General features: G+C 47.9%; 1 protein-coding gene across 3 annotated transcripts in view; it reads right to left on the bottom strand.

Annotated features, from left to right (window-relative positions):
- The window catches only part of SPTBN2 (spectrin beta, non-erythrocytic 2), a 1293574-nt gene that overhangs the window by 200916 nt on the left and 1070628 nt on the right, over positions 1–22030 (bottom strand). For all 3 annotated transcript variants that reach the window (XM_069644771.1, XM_069644772.1, XM_069644773.1), the window contains 2 exons: positions 16603–16799; positions 15801–15943 (listed from right to left, as the gene is read on the bottom strand). In XM_069644771.1, coding sequence (XP_069500872.1) covers positions 15801–15943; positions 16603–16799 — 340 coding nt within the window. The remainder of the gene's footprint in view (positions 1–15800; positions 15944–16602; positions 16800–22030) is intronic.

Below are 22030 nucleotides of genomic sequence, written 5' to 3'. Positions count from 1 at the left end.
ATTCATTTGTCTGAGGTGATTCCCTCCCATGGTTGGGTGAAGTTTGAAATACGCCCTCCTACTGGAAAGGCATGGGAGGGCACCTGAAGTGGGTAGTCACTGTTCTGGAGGTGTGGCTCCACCTCTAGAAGTGGAGGACTTCCCCCGGCCGCAAGATCGACGCTGTCCCCTTTGGTAACCTTGTGAGGCCTGGCCTTGGTTGTTACCCCAGGACGGTCTCTGATTCTGACCGTAGCCTGAACCCTCTGAATTTTGCCAGCGAAAGCGACGAAAATTACTATTACTACCTCTTTGGCCTTTGTAAACTGGCCCAAGGACTTTAAGGTGTCAGTCATCCTTAGCGGATTTTAGGGCGTCTTCAACTGTTTTTCCGAAGAGGACGTTGGGCCCTCTAGGCATATTAAGAAGCGTAGCTCGAGTCTCCTGTTTGAAGCAGACTTGCATAGCCACGCATGGCGCTTAATGATTGTTCCTTCTGCAATAATTCTGCCCGCATTGTCAGCGGCGTCTAGATTACTTTTCAGAATGCAGCTAGAAACTGCTCTGCCTTCTGCTGCTACCAGGGTCAATTGTGTTTTAAGGGGTTCAGCTGATAACAATGCGGACACCTCATCCCACTTATGGCAGTTATAACTCACCAGAAGTGTGGTATTGTTAGCGATAGCAATGGTTTTGGCAGCCGAAGAGGCTGTCATGATGCCCGCTCCTGGGGAGCCGGTTCAAGCCCTGCGTCCCCGAAAGCGGAAATCCAGTCCCCAAGGAAGGACCCAGCAACCCCATATAGGGGCCCTTTGGACAGTGTCCTGGCGCCTATGGCGCCAGGCTCATAAAAGACATCAGTCCTGGCGCCATAGGCGCCAGGCTCATTATGGATGTGCTTGGGTGCCCTTACCTGATGCAGACCATGCTGCAGGATCCCGGCTTCCTTGAGGCCTGAAAGGAACTACTTTACCTGTGGGACTAATTTACCATCCGGGCGTGGTCGGGGAAGGATACATACCCGGAACATCTTCCAAGGCTATTTAAACCCCACCCGAACAGCCACACGTGCTTCGCATTCTGCATCTAGCAGCTGGACGCTCACCGTGTCTGCTCCTGCATCCTGACTTCTGCCACGCCTGCCAGCATCCTGGATCACCCACAAAGGAAGAGAAGAAGAGAACAGAAGAAGGAAAAGTCCTTACCTGCTAAATCCGCATCCAGGAGACATCTCGCCGACAATCCTGAAAAGGAAGACTTATTTAAAAGCTCATCGCGTCGATCGCTGCAGCGCCGCATTCCACTCACCTTTACTGGGCGCCTCCATGTTCAGCAGCGATCATCCGGATTCGCAGTCACGCCCCAGCGCCTAGGGAGAAAAAGACCAGAACAAAAGGTGAGAGAGAGAAGGGAATAAGGAAAGCTAAATCTCCATGTTAAAACTTACCTGTTGATTCATTCCCTCTTCATTTCGGGTCCGCGCCGCATCCTGGCATTTCCGGCCCCCGGCCCCTAAGGGGAAAAAGAGACATCAGCGTTAATGAGCGAATGAAAAGACATTACCAAAAAACGCTCATTAAAGACTTACCTGATTTCTACAAGGATTTCACCTCTCATCTCGGGTCGGTGCCTGTTCCCCGGCATTCCGTACCCCGGCGCCTATGGGGAAAAAGACACTAGCATTAGTACGTTAATGCATGGACACAAGGGGAACCTCTTATCAAAAAACTTACCTGGAAGCCAAGCAAGTTTGGTTCTCACCAATCCGAAAATCCAGTGAAGTAACTGGATACCAACGCGCCCCTGCATCAGAAGCAGGATGGAGAGCTCGTCCTTCCAGACCCTAAGGTGAGACGCTACGAGTAATCACAGAAGGGTTTCGAGGAGGGTGAGAAGGGAAAGTGGGAGGCTGATTGCATTACCCCGCAGACAGTTAATCCCCTATTTTCACCTACAGAAGGATACTTCTGCGAGCCAGACAAGCCAGATTTGGGGGCCCGGTCCAGTCCGTCTTCCGAACCCTGCGCATCACCTTAGAAGAGGTCACAGCAGCGCGAACCAGGCCAGCGCCTCCGTGGGAGTCAGGTGAGCGTTACAGAGGCTACTTTCCGCCCCATAGTGTATAGTTTCTTACTTTCTTTGTCCGGTGGTGCCTCCGAAGAGGCTAAGGGTGTTCCTGCTCTGTTTCTTGGTGCTGTTACTACAAGAGAGTCTGGTTTGAGCTGTCCCCTGATAGAGAGGGTGTGTGGGAGCAGGGCGGAAGAGCTTCTCGATGCATGGATTAACTACCAGCATCTGGTTATTTGTCTCCAGAGAAGGCTGGATCCTCCGCTGGATAGACTGCAGGATGAGAATGAACTGCGTGACAGCTTTCTTATCCCCTAAAATGTCAACAAAGTCTTTGTCTTGTTGAGTTTTTAACTGGAAGTGCTCAGCTGCCTTGATGAGCATGTTGTTTTGTAGTGGCTGGTGGTCATGGATATCTTCATCGTCCTAGTCCTGTTCTCTGCCCTCCTGAGCTGTATAGATGTCTTCAGTGTCGTTATCTGGGTCATACAGATCAATGAAGGGTGGGTCCTGCTGGGATGGGATAGCCAGGGTATCAGGACCTGACCTTTTAGGAGGGTGCTTAGAAGTAGGGGCATCTGCAGGGGTCTGAGAACTAGAGGCAGCTGCAGTGGGAGGGGTGGTTTGAAAGCTTTGGAAAGAATCTGGGTTCTTTTCGAAATAATTTGCCATAAAGGTCATCCTTCTCATAACTATCGATGTCCTCACATATCCATTGGGACGAGCTTGGAATGGACATAGGGCCTAGTGGAAACGCCTGACTTTGAGGTGTGACTCGGACCTGAGGTGAGGGCTGCCCCTTGTTTCTTAGTGCTGCAGATAAGGATTCCTCTTCCTGGGGATGTGAATCCTTTTCCCTGTGTGGGTGGGAATCCTTTTTCCTGGGTGTTGTAGGGGACCTTTCCTTAGGAGGGGACTTAGAAGAGTGCTTCTTGGACTGCTTCCCCTTCAGTAGTCTCTTAGACACGTGTTTTTTAACCATGTGGGCTATTCCCGACTGTCGAGCTTTTTACCATGTCGAGCTTCGGGTGTTGAGTGACCCGACGTCTCGTCTGCCGATGTGCGACGTTCGGGAACGGATTCAGGTACGACGTCTGTGCTGTCCTTCGACAGTTGGGGCCTGTCATGCGGTGATCGGAACCTCGAATGCCCAGTGGACAGGGATTCTGTGGACCTGTCCCTAGACGACGTGTGTGGGCTCTTGGTCGACAAACACATCGAGTCACTGCCCTTGGCTTTGTGTTTAGTGGTCTGGGCAGTGTGAGCGCCGACACCACTGGGGGTCGTCCCCGTAACAGGGCAGCCGGCCTGTCTGTTGGCGTCAGGGGCTTATGCTTGGGAAACAGACGTTTCCCCGTCGCCTTTGCCGTCCGAAAATGCGGCGTTGCTGCCATCGCTGAAGGTTCCCTCCACAGCGCGGTGGGCCCAGCGCTTAGTTAAATGGCCCTTTAACATCTTAGGTTTAAAGAGTTTACAGGCTCGACAGTTCCCCTCGACGTGATCCCGTGGGAGGAAAAGGTTGCACATCAGGTGCTGGTCGACCCAGGGGAACTTTTTGTTGCAACTTGGGCAGAACTTGAAAGGGGTTCTATCCATAATTAAATGAAATGGCAGCTAGGCAAAGATAATGTATGAAAAGGGGTAAATACCTTCTCCAATGTCCTCCCACCTCTAGCCCCTACTGTTGGGGCCGAAGCTCGAAGCAGCCAAAAGGATCAGTCGATGGGAGTCTTATTCGACAGTCGTTTTCTTCACCTCTGTCGGAGATGTTATCGATAGTCGGTCAGCGAAAGATAAAAAGGATAAGAAGAGTAAACCAACTAATTTGATTAATCAATGGCGTTATGCCAAAATTAGAACTCTGCGATTTTGCGCCGTCTACGATGGCGGGAAAAAAAAAACAATGAGGGACCTCGACGCGTGAAGGACCATGGGTACAGTGGACATCACACTAGGGATAGTATTTCTTGCAACACCCTGCCGACGTCCCTTTTCGAATTTCAAAAACAACTAATACTCTGCAGCTTCCACTAGATGTCGGCCTATGCACAGCATGTAATCGAACTAGATTCCACAAGCCTCAGAAGAAAAAGTTACTTACCAACTGTAACGTTCTTTCGACTGGATGCTCCTCCCACGAATTCCTCATCTTTGATAAATCCACTTCCAGCTTGCTGGCCTCAGGAAAAAAAATCCACAGTAGAGGGCGCTGTGCGTCAATGTCCCTCAAAAGCCTCCATATCGGTGCCGACGTCACCATAAGTATAAATAGTCTTGCGCAGGGCCCGTTGCTCAGTTGTGTTTTGAGGTGCTGCGTTTGCCCAGTATGAGATGGTTAGTACCCTTGAAGGAGCATAGCCTGCAACTACAAGGGAAGTTTTACTTCTGGGAAGGATGGGAGGGGCGATAAGGAATATGTGGGAGGAACATCCAGTAGAAAGAACGTTACAGTTGGTAAGCAACTTGTTCTTTGAACGGATTGTGTCCTCCCACATATTCCTGATCTTTGATAGACTCCCAAAGCAGTGAAGTGTAAAATGAGGCGGGAGTAAAACATGATGATTTCTTTAAAGATGCACAGAGTGCAGCACAGCTTTTCCAAATTTAGTCTCCTGGCTAGTGGAGAAATCTAGACTGTAGAATTTGGTGAAAGTATGTGCAGACGACCATGTGGCAGCCACACATGTCTTTAATTGGAACTCCTCTTTGGAGAGCTGACAAGGCTGCAATTCCCCTGGTTGAAGGAGCCCGGAGGTGTTGAGGAGGAGCTTTTCCTGCCAATTTATAGCACTCTATGATAGTTAGTATTATCCATCTTGAGATGGTCTGTTTCGTGATAGGCAAACCTAGTTTGCGTCCTGCATACCCCACAAACAACTGATCTGCTTGTCTAATCCCAGCACGTCTGTTAATGTAAAAACTCAAGGCACCCCTTTTATCCAGCCTGTGCAATCTCTCTTCCTCTTTCCCTGGGTGAGGAGGAGGGTAAAATGAAGGCAAGGGTATCTTTTGTGTGATATGGAATTCACAGACAACCTTTGGGAGGAAATTCGGCTTCACTTGGTCAAACTACCTTATCTTTGTGAAAGATGATATGTGGAGGTTTGCAAGATAGAGCTTGTAGTTCGTTCACTCTTCTGGCAGACGTTAAGGCTACCAGGAAGACTGTTTTTAGAGTGAGAAACCTTAATGGACAGGAATGAGGAGGTTAAAACTAGATTTAAATCCCACTGGGGAACTTGAAAAGGAGTTGGGGAAAAACCTTAGTCAACCCTTTCAGAAAAAAGGACTATGGGCAACTTGAAGTATGAAGGTTCCTCAGCCGTGCGCTTAAAGATTGATAGCGCAGCGAGGTAACCCTCGATTGTGCCAACTTGAAGGCCTGAATTTGCCAAATATAGTAGGAAGGATAACACCATTGGTGTACTACATGAGAAAGGGTCAATATCCTTACCTCTACACCAGCTGCAAAATTTGTTCCAACGGCAGCGGTATAAAGATTTAGTTGCTGGCCATCTGGCTGAAAGCAACATCTCCATTACGTCATCTGGAAGGTCCCAATCTTTGTATCTCAACCTTTCAGAAACAAAGTGTGAAGGTTGAGGGTCCGGATATCCGGATGGAGAACCCAACCTTCCTCTTGTGAGAGAAGATCCTCTCTTTGTGGAAGATGAATCAGAGGACAGATGGACTTGTCTAGAAGATCCTGGTGCCACATTCTCCTGGCCCAATCCGGGGCAACTAGAATCATGGGTTTCTGGAATTTCCTCAACCTCTTGATCACTTAAGGAATGACAGGGACTGGAGGAAACGCGTATAGAAGTAGAAACTCCCAGTCCACCACGAACGCATCCCCTAGAGCTCCTCACGGGGGAAATTCCCTTGAGCAATACTGATCGCACTTCCGATTGACACTGGTGGCGAACAGATCCACCTGAGGGGATCCCCAAAGGGCGAAGATCTCTTGAAGGACTTCCTGAGCAAGTTCCCACTCGTGGGAGACTGTAGTCTGCCTGCTCAGAGCGTCCGCCGCCATGTTCTTCTCTCCGGCTAGGTGAACTGCCGACAGAGATTCCTTCTTGTATTGCCCAGAACCAGAGCTGCATTGCCTCTCTGCATAGTGGCAGTGACCCTACTCCTCTTTTGTTGAGGTAGTGCATGGCCACTGTGTTGTCCGTCATTATCAGAAAATGCTTCCCCTGTACTGATGGCAGGAAAGCTAGAAAATGCTTCCCCTGTACTGATGGCAGGAAAGCTTGCCTGATCGCTCTCAGCTCTAATAGGTTGATGTGTAGTCTGGAATCCGATGGAGACCATCGACCGCTGATGGTTCAGTCGTTGGCATGGGCTCCCCACCCAGTGAGTGAGGCGTCCGTGACTACTGTTATCTCCGGCCATGGTTTCCAAAATGTTTCTCCTTTCAAGATGTTTTCCCGACAGGCCCACCACTTAAGGTCTCGTGCTACTCTGTTCGGGATTTGTAGGAGATCTGACATTCTTCCTGAGAACTGCGACCACTGGGTTCTTAGCGCCCACTGGAGAGATCTCATTCTCAGACAAGCCTCTGGAACTAGCAAAATGCAGGATGCCATGAGGCCGAGCAACCTCAAAAAGTCAAAGGCTGGTAGACATTTTGAAATCTGGTCACCATCTGAAGAATATCTAGAGCCCTCACCTATGGTGGCGAGGCTTTTCCCAGGGATGTGTCCAGGACTGCTCCAATGAACTGGAGTTACTTTGATGGTATCATCTGTGACTTCTTTAAGTTGAAGGAGAAGCCCAGCTTGTGGAAGAAGAGGCAAACATAATCTAAATGAATCTGAGCATGTGGAATTGGATAAAATGAGGAGCCTGGATTGTTATCATAAGAATCATAAGACCCATTTGTACCCTCTGGTAGAGAACCATCGTTTAGCATTATCCCTTTAGGAATCCAGTTATTATCCATTATTGCAGCCCAGCCTGCCTAGTAGTACATTGCTGAAGTAGACACTATCCACATTATTAGAATGCATTTGCAATTTGCTTATAGATTGACATGTTATGCATTTGAAGAGAGTTGCCCTGTTATATGAAGGGTTTGCTCAGTAATGTTATGACAGAAAGAGATGCTTTTAGAATGACATGTTATGTATTATAGTGCTCCAATAGGAGAGACACATGCTAGACACTTTGCCATTTGCAACAGAATGACACTTGAACATATTTGGAGTGCCATGATAGTGTTTTAGAGACACGATATATTTGCACCATGATTTGCTATGCATCTATGTTTGCATTAGAAATAGCCTTAGGCTGAGAGAAATGCATTGCTTGCACTACACACGGGCAGATTTGAAATGCCATGAAAGGCCATTTAGAATGACATATGTATGCTTTGTAGAGATACATTTAGAGATATGTCATGTATGTATGTTGAGGCACTTAGAATGAGTTTGCATTATGTAGTGCTTGCATTGTGAGAGAAATTGTAAACGCTAGGAAGCATTTAACACGAGGCCTGAGCCATTTGCTGATGGAGAAAGGCACTGGGCTCAGCGCGAAATGTTATGGTTAACACTGAAAGAAGGAATTTGTAAACAGCTTGGTAGATAAGAAGTCACCCATGTCCCAGTAGAGAGAGCGAAGGAAGCTTATCAGCTTGGGCTCCGAGCTTCACGGAGACAACACGAGCGTGAGGGCATGAGCACGATGGAGAAGGTGCCTTTTGCATGAGAGAGACGGGGTCTAAGAGAGCATTTTTGTAATGCAGCGAGAGCATACAGTGGAGAGAATGGGGTAGAAATAGATGGAAATAGATGGTATTTTGCACCTCACACAGAATGGCCATGAAAGGAAGATATGCTGTTCAAATGTCACGCTGACAGCACACAAAGTGAAAGGACATGCTGTGAAAGCACACGCACGAGACAGGAACACGCAAACAGTTTGGCAGGCATTTTGCTATATGTTGACACAGGAGGAGACATTCTTAGCTTAGGGAATGTGAGTAACCATAGAGATATGTGCGTCAATTGAAGAGTATAACCGAGTGGGGAGATGAGACTGGCTAGAGTGAGACAGGAGTTGTTGGAGAGAGAGCCAGAGAGTTGCAGAGGGTTGGCTGGAGATGGTGCAAGATGGAGTACGAGATGCAATGAGAGAGAAGCAGACTGACAAGGCCTTGATGAGATTGATCTGGCAGAGAGAGAGCTTGGCAGTTGGCCGATCTTGAGAGGCCCGACACTGACTGACCTGGAAAAGACAGAGCTGGAAACACATGCAGAATGGGAAGTATGGTTTTGGCCTAGGCTGACTAATTGATTTGGACAGACAGACACACACACAAAGAGCTTTGGGTGAAGGGGTAAATCAGACAGGTATTCTTTAGAGTGAGAGTGTGAAGATGGTGTGGATTGGGGTGGTTTTGCCCATTGAGGAGATGGATGCCGACGCTTGCATTTAGACTGCATTAGGCAGCACAGGCTTGCATTAGGAACCTGAAAGGCTTATAGTCCGTGTATGGTAGCTTTGCACTAGAAGCATAAAAGGTGCAAATTAGACACAGCATTAGAACTGCCTGCATTGTTATCTATCATGCTTAGCTGTGTGTATATAAATAAATGTATCCCATTGTTATGAATTGAATCGATTCTTTGTGTTTTCTTTGTTTTGTGTCTTATGTTATTTGTTATTCTGTTACCAGTAGTAAGATGGGAGTAACAGTGCACATAGGGCCTGAGATACGAATGCAGCAAGGGGGAGTATAGTGATCCATAACCCCCTAGGAGGTTGTCAAAGATTGTCTGAGACCGGAACAAGCTTGCCCGATGCGGGGGGGAGTCAGGGGGGGTATGGTAAACGACGGTTAGGGATTTTGTTTTTTCAGACTGACAAGCTTGTTCCAGGGACACTGCTCTGATCAACCAGTCGTCCAGGTAGCGGTAGACATGAATGCCTTCCCTCCTTAGACTTGCTGCCACGACTGCCACAACCGCCATTTACTTGGTGAAGACCCTCGGGGAGGAGGTTAGCCCAAATGGCAGAACCCAAAAATGATAGTGAGAACTGCCAATGACGAACCTCAGGTACTTCCTGTGCTTGTAATGGATTGGCACATGAAATTGGCATTCTGATGGTCCGGAGATACCGACCAATCCTGAAACTGGAGGGCCTGAAGGATTTGAGAAAGGGTTACCATCTTGAATGTGTCCTTCCTGAGGATTTTTTTCAATTCTCGCAAGTCCAAGATGGGTCTCAATCCTCCATCCTTCTTTGGTATTAGAAAGTAGGGGGGTGTACCAACCCTTGTTCCTATCCGCTACAAGTACCGGTTCTATGGCACCTTTCACTAGCAGGTCTGAGATCTCCTGCATAAGGAGCGGGTCTGGAAACTTCAAAGAGTTGTTCCCCGGTGGATGACTCAGGAGTATGTAGGAAAGGCAGGCAGTAACCTTGGGCAATTGTCTCCAATGCCCAAGCATCTGATGTAATAGCCTGCCATTCTGTCAGATGTTGAGTTAACCTGCCTCCTACTGGTGTCTTGTGTGGAGACACCTCAGAGGGGTTTAGGAGCAGCTGACGCAGATGCTAAGGGTACAGCAGCACCTGCTGATTTAGACTTGGTACCTTTGCCCCATCCACCACGGGTGAATCGTCTTTGGCCCCTTTGAGCTGGCTGCCCTCTGCCTTTTCCGAATGCGGAGTAAAAACAAAAGGGCTTCCCCCTTCAGGATGTACCTATGGGGCGATTTGGAGTTTGAGGAATTGGAGCTCCAAGGGATTTGGCTGCCGCTTTGGAGGTTTGCAATTTCTCCAAACTCATCAGCTTTTCTTGCCAAATAGTGAGGTGCCGTCAAAGGGCATATTCAGAAGTCTGGCTTGTACATCAGGAGCAAAACTAGATTTCCGCAACCACGCAAATCTGCGGATTGTGATACTCGCCACCATGGCTCTGCTGATGCTGTCAGCAGAGTCGAGACCTGTTTGGAGGGACTCGTACATCGCATCCTTCCCATCCTTGATATTCAAGAATGCATCTCGTTCCTCCCCTTCTGGGAGACGGTCAGCCGCAGATGGAGCGCACTCCCAAAGGGTGTGGCTGAATCTCGCTAGCATTCAAGTGGCGTTAACAGACTTAAGTGTCATGATCCATGCTGACAAGATCTTTAGACATGGCATCACATTTTTTGTGATCTCCATCTTGTGGTATAGTTGGGTATGCCGGTTGACTACTTGACAACGTCGCAGCCTGCACTACTAAGCTCTCTGGGGTTGGATGCTTAAGTATACATGGTCTGAAGCTGACACTCTGTATTTTGCAGAGAGCTTTTTATTTACTGCAGGGATAAGCTACAGTGTTTCCCAATTTGTAGCTATTTTCCTCTGCAATGCTGCATGAAAAAGGGACTAAGGGTCTTCTTGAGGCCCTTTATCTAAGATGTCTGTTAGGTCATCTTGTTGGAAAGCGGGTGGAGGTGTTGACCACTCCATAAACTCCATAATTCTTGCCGTAAGTGCTATGTAAGACATTTCTGCATTCCAGGTTCTGGTCTGGCAAAGTCAGCCTCTGGAGAGGTATCTATGCCACTGGCATCCTGTAAAGATTCCTGAAGATCTCTTAATCCAACTTCCTCAGATATTAGTTCCTCTGGAATAGGAACCCTTGTAGATTGCCAAAGGGCCTCTCATTATCGGCGTCTTCTCCTTCCTCATAGATGGAGGACAAAGCTCTGAAGTAGTCTGAAGTACTCAGAAGTAAAACCTATTTCAAGAGATGAGGGAGCCAAATTGGTCGACACTGCTTGAGAAAGGGTGGCAGTTGTCGTTGTAGGTCTCAACAAACTTACAAACGGCGTTAATGTACTCGAGAGTATGGTCTCGATGTCATTGAGAGAACCGGAATTCTACTTGTTGTCGTCGATATGGTTGACGCCCCTTTTAATGTCTTTGAAGGATCCTTCGGCGCCTCGAGCACCGATGGCACGGTCAGGGCATGAGGCTTCGAAGGCCTCTCTTTCATCGGGGTCGATGACAGTCTTGTGAGTTGAAGTCACCTTCAACAGCGGCTTCGATGATGCAGTTTTATGCAGAGGGACTTTGTCTTTACTCAAGGGTTCATGACGCCCTTGAGTGTTTTTATTTGCCGAGGTCGACGACTCACTGCGTTTTTCCTTTTCGGATCTTTCACCCGGGATATCACCTCTAGGCATCTCTGAGGGGGACAAAGCCGCGTTTTCCAAGACACTTAGCATTTTTTTGCAAAATTCCCCCCACTTAGCTGGAGAGCTGTTTTTAGTGGGGCAGGTGACCCTTTCTGGGGAGTTAGAAGATGAAGAGGAAGGTGATCTATAACGCCTCTTCTTAGTATGTCTCGATCTAGAGGAGTGGTGAGAACCACTTCGGGATCTCGAGCGGGAATGTTTTCTCCGATGGCGAAGAGACCAATGTCTCGACCCGGCCGAGGACAATTTTGACGGGGTAGAGGATTTAATGGTCTTACCTTTTTACAGCTTCCCCCTTCGGTCCCTCAAGGCTTTCGCCGTCATGGACATACACTCCTCACATTCCGAACTCTGGTGCTCCGAGCCCAGGCACCACAGGCAGATCCTGTGAGGATCCGTTAACGACATCTTTTTTCCACAATCCCGGCATTTCTTGAAGCCAGATGGTGGCGTCGAAGCGGACGAAGATGCCATCGTACAATTGAAGATTTTTCAAGGATCTCAAAGTTTTTTGAAGATTTTACTGAGGAACCGAGCGTTGCGTCTCCAAGGCTTACAAAGCCCGGAAAAATAGAACTGAGCAACGGACGCTGCGCGAGTCTATTTATACCTATGGTGACGTTCGCGCTGATACAGAGGCCTTCGAGGGACACCGACTCGAGGGACGTCGACGCGCAGTGCCCTCTACCGTGGAAAGAATTTTCAAAGGCCAGCAATCTGGAAGTGGATTTATCAAAGATATGGAATACGTGGGAGGACACAATTTAAAAATATATATATATCAGGAGTGGAGAGCTAAATATGAATAGCCTTAGAAAGAGTGCAGGGGAGTCCCTGAAAAGGACTTTCAAGTCACAAGAATTTGACAGCTATCAGACGCCAGGGACTGAAACAAACTATCGGACAAAGAGGGAAGACAGGACATTGACTTTCAGCAAGCTCACTAACTAGCTGGGAAAATGTGAAAGACATTCTGCTGCCCGATTGTATGAAATTAACACTGAAGTCAGGGACCACCCCCACTGAGAAATAGAGACAATGGCTCAGAAACTTACCACCATTCCCCAGAGGGCCAGAGGACCGACCTTTGTTTGTGGTGGCTTATGTTTTGTTATAGTGGTAGAGACAGAGATCAGGATAGACCAGGTTTTCATGACAGACAGAGGTTATGTTGCACGACATCTTGACAAGCACTCTTAGGATTTCTTTATTTTCTTTGAGCTAAGGCCAAAAGGCACTAGAGACAGATTGGTTTCTTTATTCAAAAATAAATCCGTCAACCCAAAATGACACATTGACCGTCTCCTGATTCCGGCTTAGCAGGGCTCACAGTCATTACACAGGTATGATGGGATTGCTATGATTGTTAATGTACCATCAAGTAAACCTCTCGCATGTCAGGACAACATCAAATTGTGAGTGCTTGAAAATCATTAAATACTAGTATTATGCAGTATAAGGAAAGGAACAATTATGTGCTTGTTCAGTTATGTGTATAGTGTACTTCATGCACAAAGATCAGGGAAACCATCACAGAACTGACTTCCGCTGGAAAAATTCATTCAGCATTGGAGGTCTGCCACTGGTCCCTGGAAGGAATCCACAAGTCGCACACATGTCTGTAAGATGCACATCCTAGTAAGTTAGTGCAGGCACAAAGAAAGGAGCAAAAACAGATCACGATTGTCTAATACAGTGTGGTGGTCGAATTATTTTTTCACTGAAGACATTAAATATCTTTCCATTCCACCAAATAATGCCCAACTGGCCCATTCCTGTTCCAGTTTGACAGACTGTGGTCTTATGTAAGCACACACATCCTACAGAGTCTACCTTTGCCCTTTGCTTTCACCTTGTTAATGTTCCCCTGCCCTTTTGACTTTTGATTAATTTAATATGTTTGTCTCTGTGGCTTGGGGTGGAAGTCTGTTCCATGCATTCCTTACAGTTTCTGTGAAAGATGCTGTTACTGGAGTTCAAACATCCCAACAAACAGTCTCAAGTTATAAGCTTCAGTGTTAGGCAGAATTGCATGCAGTACCCTCTGGGACCACTAGACACAATTAGGACTACAGGTGTTAGCCAAACCAACCTTTGGTAGAAGTCTGTACCACACAGTTTTTGGTAGCGAACTGAGCAGCCAGGCTTATCTCAAGAGTGAATGTGAGCTGTACAAGTAGTTACACAGAGGACTTTCAATCACAATAGTTCAAGTAAACACTTATACTCAAGGTTTCCTGGTAAAAACACTTAGTAATGTATTACACAATCATTTAGGAAACATTTCACTAACAGAAGGCAACATAATATTATATACCCATACACTTCAACACAAAACTAAGTTTTTGAGACAGTTTGAGTTCCCCTGAAATAGGAGCAAAATGGCAGTTCAGTTACTTAGCAGCGAGTACAAAGAACAAAAATAAGTAGAATAGATCACATATACTTTCTAGGCAGTGCAAACAGTTGCAGTTCACCAGAAGAGTTCAATTCAAGTCAATAGGCCAGGCCAAAGTCAATGGGCTAGTGTTCTGGATAGGAAAGAGCAGTTCTGGTATCAAACGGTAAAGTCTTTGCGAAAGTTCTTAGAAGTAGTTTAGGCGAAAAAGAATCATATGTCGGGTCACAACACAATTAGGCCTGTAAGTTGGGAGAGTTTCATGAACTTTCACTGCGAGCGTCGCGTTCTCTCAATCGGGTTGGCACAGTACCTTTTGTATGAAGAAACAAATGCTGCTGAAGTCGTGGCTCCTGGCAGGTCCTACAGATCTCGCTGTTCCTGAGCCTCAGTCGTGGTGACAAGAGGGAGGACGTCGGGGGACTCCTGCACTGCACGGGATCGTTGAAGAAAGCAAACAAAATGGAGTCACTTCAGTTCCAGTAGCTGTAGATTCAAGAACACAAGCTGGTGTCCCTGTCCCTGGTTAATCCTAACCCTCCTTGAGAATGGTATCCAGGTGTCTTATGAGTTGATTGGTCCCACGAACTCAAAGGAAGAAGCCATCCTTGAAGGAGCTTCTCTGTCGAATGGAGTTTGGCAATTCGGACCCGCAGGAGGGCTTCAGCAGGCAAACCAACGATCCAGGAGCTGCAGCAGTCCTCTTCCAGCTGGTCTTCGATTCTTTCGTTCCAGTGGTCGACTCTGCCTTCCAGTCCTGGAGACTCGCCTTTTAAACAGTTTTCTCCCTTTAATTCCAGCCTAGCCGTCACTCACCCAGCATGGTGGCTGTCCTTGCCGGACAGTCAGCCAGCCAATCACGCCAGAGTGCATTTGGGACTCCTAGGAGACTAAGCACAGGGAGTTTCAAGCACCTCCCTCACTTCACTTACCTTGCTGCCTTACACTGAACACCCTTCCCACCTCCCTGCGATCTGAACCTTCACTGACTGCTTTTCGTAAAGACATGAAAACTACCCTGTTCACCTAACCAACACCATATGTCCAAGTTCTCATGAATAACATGTATTATGTTATATGATACCACCTATAGCCGATCACAGGTCCCTGCCTTACTGTAACCCAAGGCCAACCTGTACCCAGTGTAACTAAGTCTCCTTACAAGTAACAGCGCCACAATGCCCCTGGGCTGCCTGTGCGCTATATAAATGTAATAATTAAATAAATAAATTCCTGCCCACCCCAGACACTTGAAGTCTGCCAAAGGCACACAAACAAAGGGACCAAACCTGGTTTGGCGCGCAGAGACAAACACTAGAAGGACCTTTCCAAAAAGAAATTTCGAAAAAAGAAGACCGGGAGCCGTTTAAACAAAGGGGCTTAAGGCGCCATCTTAAAAAACATGGTTCCTGTGATATTTAGCTACCGGTTTTCGCGGTCAAGCAAAAATCATGGTAATTCGTTGTAAAAACACTGCCACCAGCCTTTTCGATAGGAAAGGGTAGCATTTGACTGAGTATTTAGACACAGGTGATACTAGGTAACCCGTCCAGCACTCCATTGGAAGATGGCGTGTGCTGGGTCTATACATTTGGAAAGACTAGTAAAGTCAATTTCTCTTTACATTCTCTGGGAAACAGTAGTTTATCCCAGAGAAGGTATTTAAACCTGTGGGAAGTGTAAAAGACAGCCCTGTGTCACTGCACTGAAGGCGCTGTGTACCACACATGAAAAGATGATGCCGATGGAATTATCTAAAACAGACAGAATAAAAAAAAAAAAAAAAAAGAGTCCCAAAGTACAGCAAAAGAGCTGGGGGTCTCTAAGGTAGAGCGGAATTAGCACATTTTGAGAATCCTCCTTAACATTCAGTTATAGTAAAATGTTGCTGAGCAATGCCACTTGGGATGTTCAGGCATTTAAAAGTCTTTATTAATTAATTTGCTAGCTGAAGGTCCTTCTCCTTCAGGCGATCACACCTACAGCGTCCTTCCAAAAATACGATTAAAAGCATGCCTTTTCTGCAGGCAGGGGAAACATTTAATTGGTGTGAGCCAGTGGCTGAAGGACAGAAGCATTCAACTGTTTAAAGCAGACCAAGAGTAGCAATAAGTATGTGCTCTTGCTCCCTACCTCTTATCCCGAGCAATTACCTGTCCTGAGGCGTGGCACTCATTTGACTCTGGCTCTCCATGTGCAAAGGCACCTGGACCTCTACTGTTGGCTCTGGTGGAGTGGGTGGTCTCCTTCTTCGCTCCTCTTCCTCCTCCCTGCGGCGCCTCTCCTGCTCTTCCAGCTGTTGTACAACAACAAAGAAATATTCATCACACAATGATTGGTACAGACCACTACCACCTGCAGGTTAAATTGTTCCAGCAGCTTACAAGACTTATTTGCTTATCCCCATGCAAAAGAAATGCTGGCCAACCTTAAGATCTGATCCATGGATCTCACCTGGCTAAGCACCTATGCTGCTGATGTACAACATGGAAGTTGCAGCACAAAGAAAGCATAGTGGAGGATATGGATGATTACGCAAACTAGCGCTAGGAACTTTGACACTACAGAAACTGGCCCAGATACAACTTCCTACGGAACCCTAGGTGGTTGATGCCAAGCCTCCCAACACAAGTTGAGTTGGGTTAGAGAACATACAACACTTACGGACTATGCCCTTGATAAAATGTTCCCTTCACGGGACCAGCCTACAAAGAAACATTCATTGAGGCTAGCCCTCCTCTGGTACATGGTGGATTCTAGTAAGCAGGGCGGGTCAAGAGGAGACAACAATCCAGCCCTTGCCTCAAGTTACAACACTAAAGATGACGATCGGTCAGAAGGTAGAATAGAGGTGTGCCAGACCAACATGATAGACAGCATAGAGAAGAGAAACCCTGTTCTCTTCCCAGGCATCCCCTGCAGTTGTATCTGCTGTTATGTTGCATGGTCACTCACCGTGGTCAGCTTTTCCAGAGAGATGAAGCGCTCCTCCCATGCTGCAGCAGACTTCTGAAAAGCATCGTGCCTCTTTATCAGGTTTTCCACTTCATCCACATTTCCACCCAGCTCGGCTGACCGCACAATAGGCTCCTGGCTGGATAGCCAGGACTCTGCCACATTGGCGTCCCGGCCAAACATCAGCACCTCCATAACTAGAAGTCAAGTGACAAGAATAAATGAGTGTTACGGGTTAGAGGGATGTTATACTAGAGGGAAAGAGGGAGAGCTAAAGGAATGGGGATAGGGTGAAGAAAAGGCAGGAGATTAAAGAAAGGCCACAGCATAGGGAAGGAGAGGAAAGATTAGAAAAAAGGGAGATGGAAGACATAAGAATCGAGGAGGATAGCATAGTATACAAAATTGAAGCAGAAATCTGATTAGAGAGTAAAATTAAGATGAGAGCATGTAAATGAAATATTTTATTTACATCGCGCTCATACACAAGTGTTTCAGAGCGCGACCAGCCAAAAGGAGGGGGAACAGGGAAGAACAAAAACAATGATCTTACTAGGCCCAATGACATTAAGAGCGTGTAACTGCATGGGAAAGGGAAAAGGGGAAAGTGCATGGGAGGGGGAGAAGTGGAAAGTGTGGAACAGAGGAGAGAACAGAATAACAATAAGTAAAAATAGACAAAGGCGATAAACAGTGGTAGTGCAGCCAGCAAGTGGCAAAGTGCTAGGTTAGTCAGATAAGGTGCATCTGATAAGTGCAGAAGAAAAGTCAGTGGGGGACTGTATGGGTACAGATACAGACCCCAGTGCAAGGGGGCCTGGAGGCAGTGCAGGAGGGAGGCAGGGTGAGCAGATACCTGGGCCAGGGGACAGTGTGGCCAGGTGCACAGTGCCGAGAGAGAAAGCAGATCAGCAGGGGAGAAGAGGAGCAAAGGCAGAAGCAAAGAGGAAGGTCCTGAGCTGCTTCCGGAACCAGAGATGGTTCTCCTCAAGTTTCAAGGTGGCAGCAAGGCTGTTCCAAAGGGAGGCACCAGCCGAAGACAGAGGTCTACCCCCAGCTTGTTTCTTTGAAAGACAACTGACCCTGAGGGAGTTAGAAGTAGAGGGGCAAAGGGCTTGAGAGGGGAGGTATTTACAGAGAGATAGTTGTAGGTATTTTGGACCCAGGCCCCAGAAAGCCTTTGGACAATGCAGAGGGTTTTATATTTAATCCCTGCATCCACTGGGAGCCAATGAAAGGATTTCAGAGCTTTGGAGAGATACGATTCCAGGGCTTGAGGCCAAGGACAAGTCTCGCAGTCCTGTTTTGAACTAGTTGTAAAGGGTGGAGAGTGGAGGCAGGTAGATTTAGAAAGAGGGTGTTGCAGTAGTCCAACCTAGAAAGAACCAGAGCTTGAGAGACTGTGACCTTCTGGGGGAAGGGGAGGAAAGGCAGAGTGCCTCTTAGGAGATACAGTAAGAAGTTTGACTTTTTAGAGATGTCGGAGATGTGTGCAGAGAAGGAAAGTGTGGAGTCAAAGATGACTCGGAGGTTCTTAGCCTCACAGGTAGGGTTAGGAAGAGGGCCAAGGCAGGGTGGCCAGAGAGTGAGGGGAAAGGATGGTGAAGGAGTACCAATGAGGAGGATCTCAGTCTTGTTGGAATTTAGCCAAAGATTGTTGGCGGCACACCAATTTTTAATGGCGATTAGGCAATCGGCGATGAGGGAAGGAGAGGAGGTGGCTGAAGGAAGCCTGAAAATGAGTTGGGTGTCATCAGCATAGCACTGGAAATTTGAGCAGAAAATGGAACTGCATTAGGCGATAGTTGCCAAGAATTGGTTGAAAAGCCAGACCCCTGGGGAATACCACATGTAGAGCGGGAGATAGAAGATAAGAAGGACCCAAGTTGGACCTGGGAGGGTCGATCATAGAGGCAAGAGGTCAGCCAGGCCAGAGCCTGATCCGTGATGCCCAGGTTATCACGGAGACTGTTGAGCAGGATGGTATGGTTGACTGTGTCAAAAGAGAGGAGAGATCAAGTAGGATGAGGACAGAGGGAACGTTGGAGTCAAGGTTCTAGAGCAGGTCTTCACGGATATTCAGGAGAGCAGTTTCCGTGCATCTGGCAGCTCTGAAGCCAGATTGGTGGTCATGGATATAGCCAACAGAGTCAGAATGAAGGTTTAGCTGGGATATGGCCAGCTTTTCCAGGAGCTTGCCCAAAAAGGGAGTAATGGAAATTGGGCGATAGTTAGCTGGACAAGAAGGATCAGCTGTGGTTTTTCTTGAGGAGAGGATGCACAAGGGAGTGCTTAAGAGGGGAGGAGAAAGATCCAGAGGCAAAGGAGTGGTTGCAGAAATCGGCAAGGGCCAGAGCGAGGGTATGAATGTGCTCCTTAATGGTTTGAGGAAAATGGATGGGCCTGTTTTGATGAGGCTCTCATAGATCGGACTGGTCTAGCGACCTCATCAGGGGAGAAGAGCAAAAAGGAAGAGAAAGAGGGAGGGAGGATAGCTGAAGGAGGGTCATCAAACAGAAGGAAGGGGGAGCGGAGGCGAGGGTGGACAAAGGCCCTCATTCAGAGTTTGGTGTAGTCCTGGCACTATTTGCGCCATGACTGCCATCAATAACGGTACCATGTCCGGTTTGGTGCAATGGGGACTTACCGGTCTAGTCAGACCTTGGCGGGACCGGTAAGTCCCCATTCACCAAACCATTCCCCATTCCCATTGAGGCCCTATAGGGCTCAATGGGAATGGGGAGGGCGCAAATAACGGGCTGGCGTATGTCAAGCCCGTTATTTGCGCCCAGATGCCTTAACGGGTCCCGTCCATAACGCCAGGTCAGACCAGGCGTTAAGGAAGGGACCCGCTAAGGGACCTCGTAGTAGGGAGGTAAGGGATTACCGGCACTGGTCTCCTTACCGGTGCCCGGTATCCCTTACCGCCCTACTCGGAATGAGGGCCAATATGTCCTGGGTTATAGAGATAAAGTGAGGGGCAAGGGCGTTGCAAAGAGCCTGGGAGGCGAGAGGAGGGGTGGAGACTGCAGCAGGGTTGGCCAGCTCCTTACAGATTTTAAAGAGTTCGGCTGAGTTGTTAGATGCCGCAGAGACGCAGGCTTGAATGTGGACTCTTTTCTTGGTGCGGACAGAGTTGTTATTGCCTTTGGAGCAGGCAGCAGGTCAGTTTGTCAGAAAATGAGCAAGAAGCCCTCCATTTCCTCTCGGCCGCCCTACACTTACATTTAAGTGTAGCTAGGTCAGTCATACCAAGAATTGCACTTGGCTTTGGACTTCAAGCGGATCCTCATGACGGGGGCAAGGGCATCAAGAGTAGCAGAAAGAGAGAAGAGCAGAGTGGGCTGTGTCAGGGTGTGAGTCAGCCAAAGGTGGAGGGGAGCGGGGGGTGGGGGGATCGACGGTGGCAGAGAAAGCCTCGACTGTCACACGCTTCAAGGGCCGGATGTCCGAGAAGTTGGGTGGCAATCTTAGGGTAGGCTTGGCTTGAGGGGAGGACATGGAAAGATGAGGAGAGGAGGCAGTGATCACTCCAAGAGAGCGGAGTGGTGGGAGGAGTAGGGAGGGGGAGGCCAGAGGAGATCAAGACATCAAGTGTGTAACCAGCAGAGTGAGTCGGGCCAGAGGGGAGGATAGAGAGGGAGAGTGAGTCGCAGAGGTTGCGAAAGAGCACAGATGAGCAGTAGGAAGAATCAAGATAGATGTTGAGGTCACCAAGGAGGAGGAGTTGAGTGGGTGAGGCCAGGAGGGAGGAGGAGAGGGCATCCCACTCAGAATGAAAAGAGGTGATTTGACCATGGTGCTGCTAGAGAGTAGCAACAGTAAGAGTGGCTAGGAGAGACCCTGCAGACAAGACATTTGAAAGAGGAGTAAGTCTGAGTGGGGATGATAAAGGCAGGAATCCACTCGGGGAAGATCAGGGCTACACCCCATCCGGGCAGGGTAGATCTGAGGGCAGAGGATTATGTAGCCATCGGGGAGGAGTGTCTCAAAGCTTGTGACAGAGCTGGCCGTGAACCACATCTCGGTAAGACCGAGGACATCAAGGTCAAGTTCCTCTAGGAGGTGGCATATGTCAGAGGAGTGTGACAGCAGAGCTAGAGTTAAGAGTGGCAAGATGAAGAAGGTTGCCAGTCTTAAAGACCTTCCTGGGAGGGGTACAAATCAGAGGTACGGCCTGCGGAGGTGTGGAGGGGGCTTGGGATGAGGCAGAAGAGGAAGGAGAAAAGAGCAAGGTAGCCAAGGGAGGAGAGTAGGGGACAGCTGCAGATGAGAGGAAGTTGATAAGGTGAGGGAACTGCTTGTCAAAGAGGAGGAGATTAGCCTGAGGGCCTTGCACCATGACAGTGCCATTTAGGTAGACATTAATGACGACTCTGGAGGAGTAAAAGGAATCCATGAGGACTTCCCAGCGGGTGCCACCATTAATGGGAGAGGAGGAGACAGGACAGAGTACAGAGATCATATGAAGGGTCCAGAGATCTGGCAAAGGAACGACAAAGAGGATGTCAGTGAAGGTTTGTCTGCAGAGGCGCTGGAATAGGTACCCCTCCATAGGGAGACCGGGGGTTTGAGGCCAAGATATCCTTTTAGAATTTCTTTTTAACAGACTTAGTGAGAAGGGAAGGAAAGTTGATAGTGAAGCAGTTGGAGTAGATAGGAGAAACAGATAGTGCCATGGGCAGGTAGAGAGAGGAGGCAGTAGGAGAAATAAGCAAATACAGTTTGTAAAGGAAAGGCAAACTAGCAAAAATGAGGATGAAAAAAAAAATCAAGAAAGAGCCAGGTTGGAGAGAGCATGTAGCAGGCATTACCCAAACTGACCACGGCGGAATTGACCGAATATGTATGTGGGGGGTGGGTATGGGATAATAAATAATGTAGGTGGATTGGGTAGGGGGCTGCCTGGGGTGTCCCCCGGCATCTATTTTCGGCCAATTCGGCTGCAAAATAAAAGGTCAATTCGGCCGCGGTCAGTTGTATTCAAACAATTCATATACAACCATGTAGCAAGAGAACAAAACAGAAAGTGAGAGATGGAGGGAGGAGTCAGAGGAGTCAAAAGTAGCACATGTTATCAGAAGATATACAATACAATTCCATACCACCATCACCTTCCTGTGGCTCCTAATTTACTGTGGGGTATTTGGGAGTAGAGGTTCTACCTTACCACTCTGATGCAAGGCTCTGGGTAATTCAGCCTGTTCCATGATAGACCCACACCCAAGGCCGTGTTCGGGAGGTGAATACAGATTGTGCTACCTGAGACAGCTAAAGTCACTCAAGGACACATGCTTTACAAATGTTGCTATTTTTCAAATTTGAAAATGGACATCGATAGGGGTGTACTCATGCCACACTATCTCTATCCTACGTATGCAGGTACCCATGATCCTTCATTCATCGATGTATGTACTCAGATTTTTTT

The sequence above is a fragment of the Ambystoma mexicanum genome, chromosome 2p, assembly GCF_040938575.1.
Source record: "Ambystoma mexicanum isolate Mex_15411 chromosome 2p, UKY_AmexF1_1, whole genome shotgun sequence".
Lineage (NCBI taxonomy): Eukaryota > Metazoa > Chordata > Amphibia > Caudata > Ambystomatidae > Ambystoma > Ambystoma mexicanum.
Note: the sequence above shows the minus strand (reverse complement) of the source record. Positions and strands in the feature narration are given on the sequence as shown.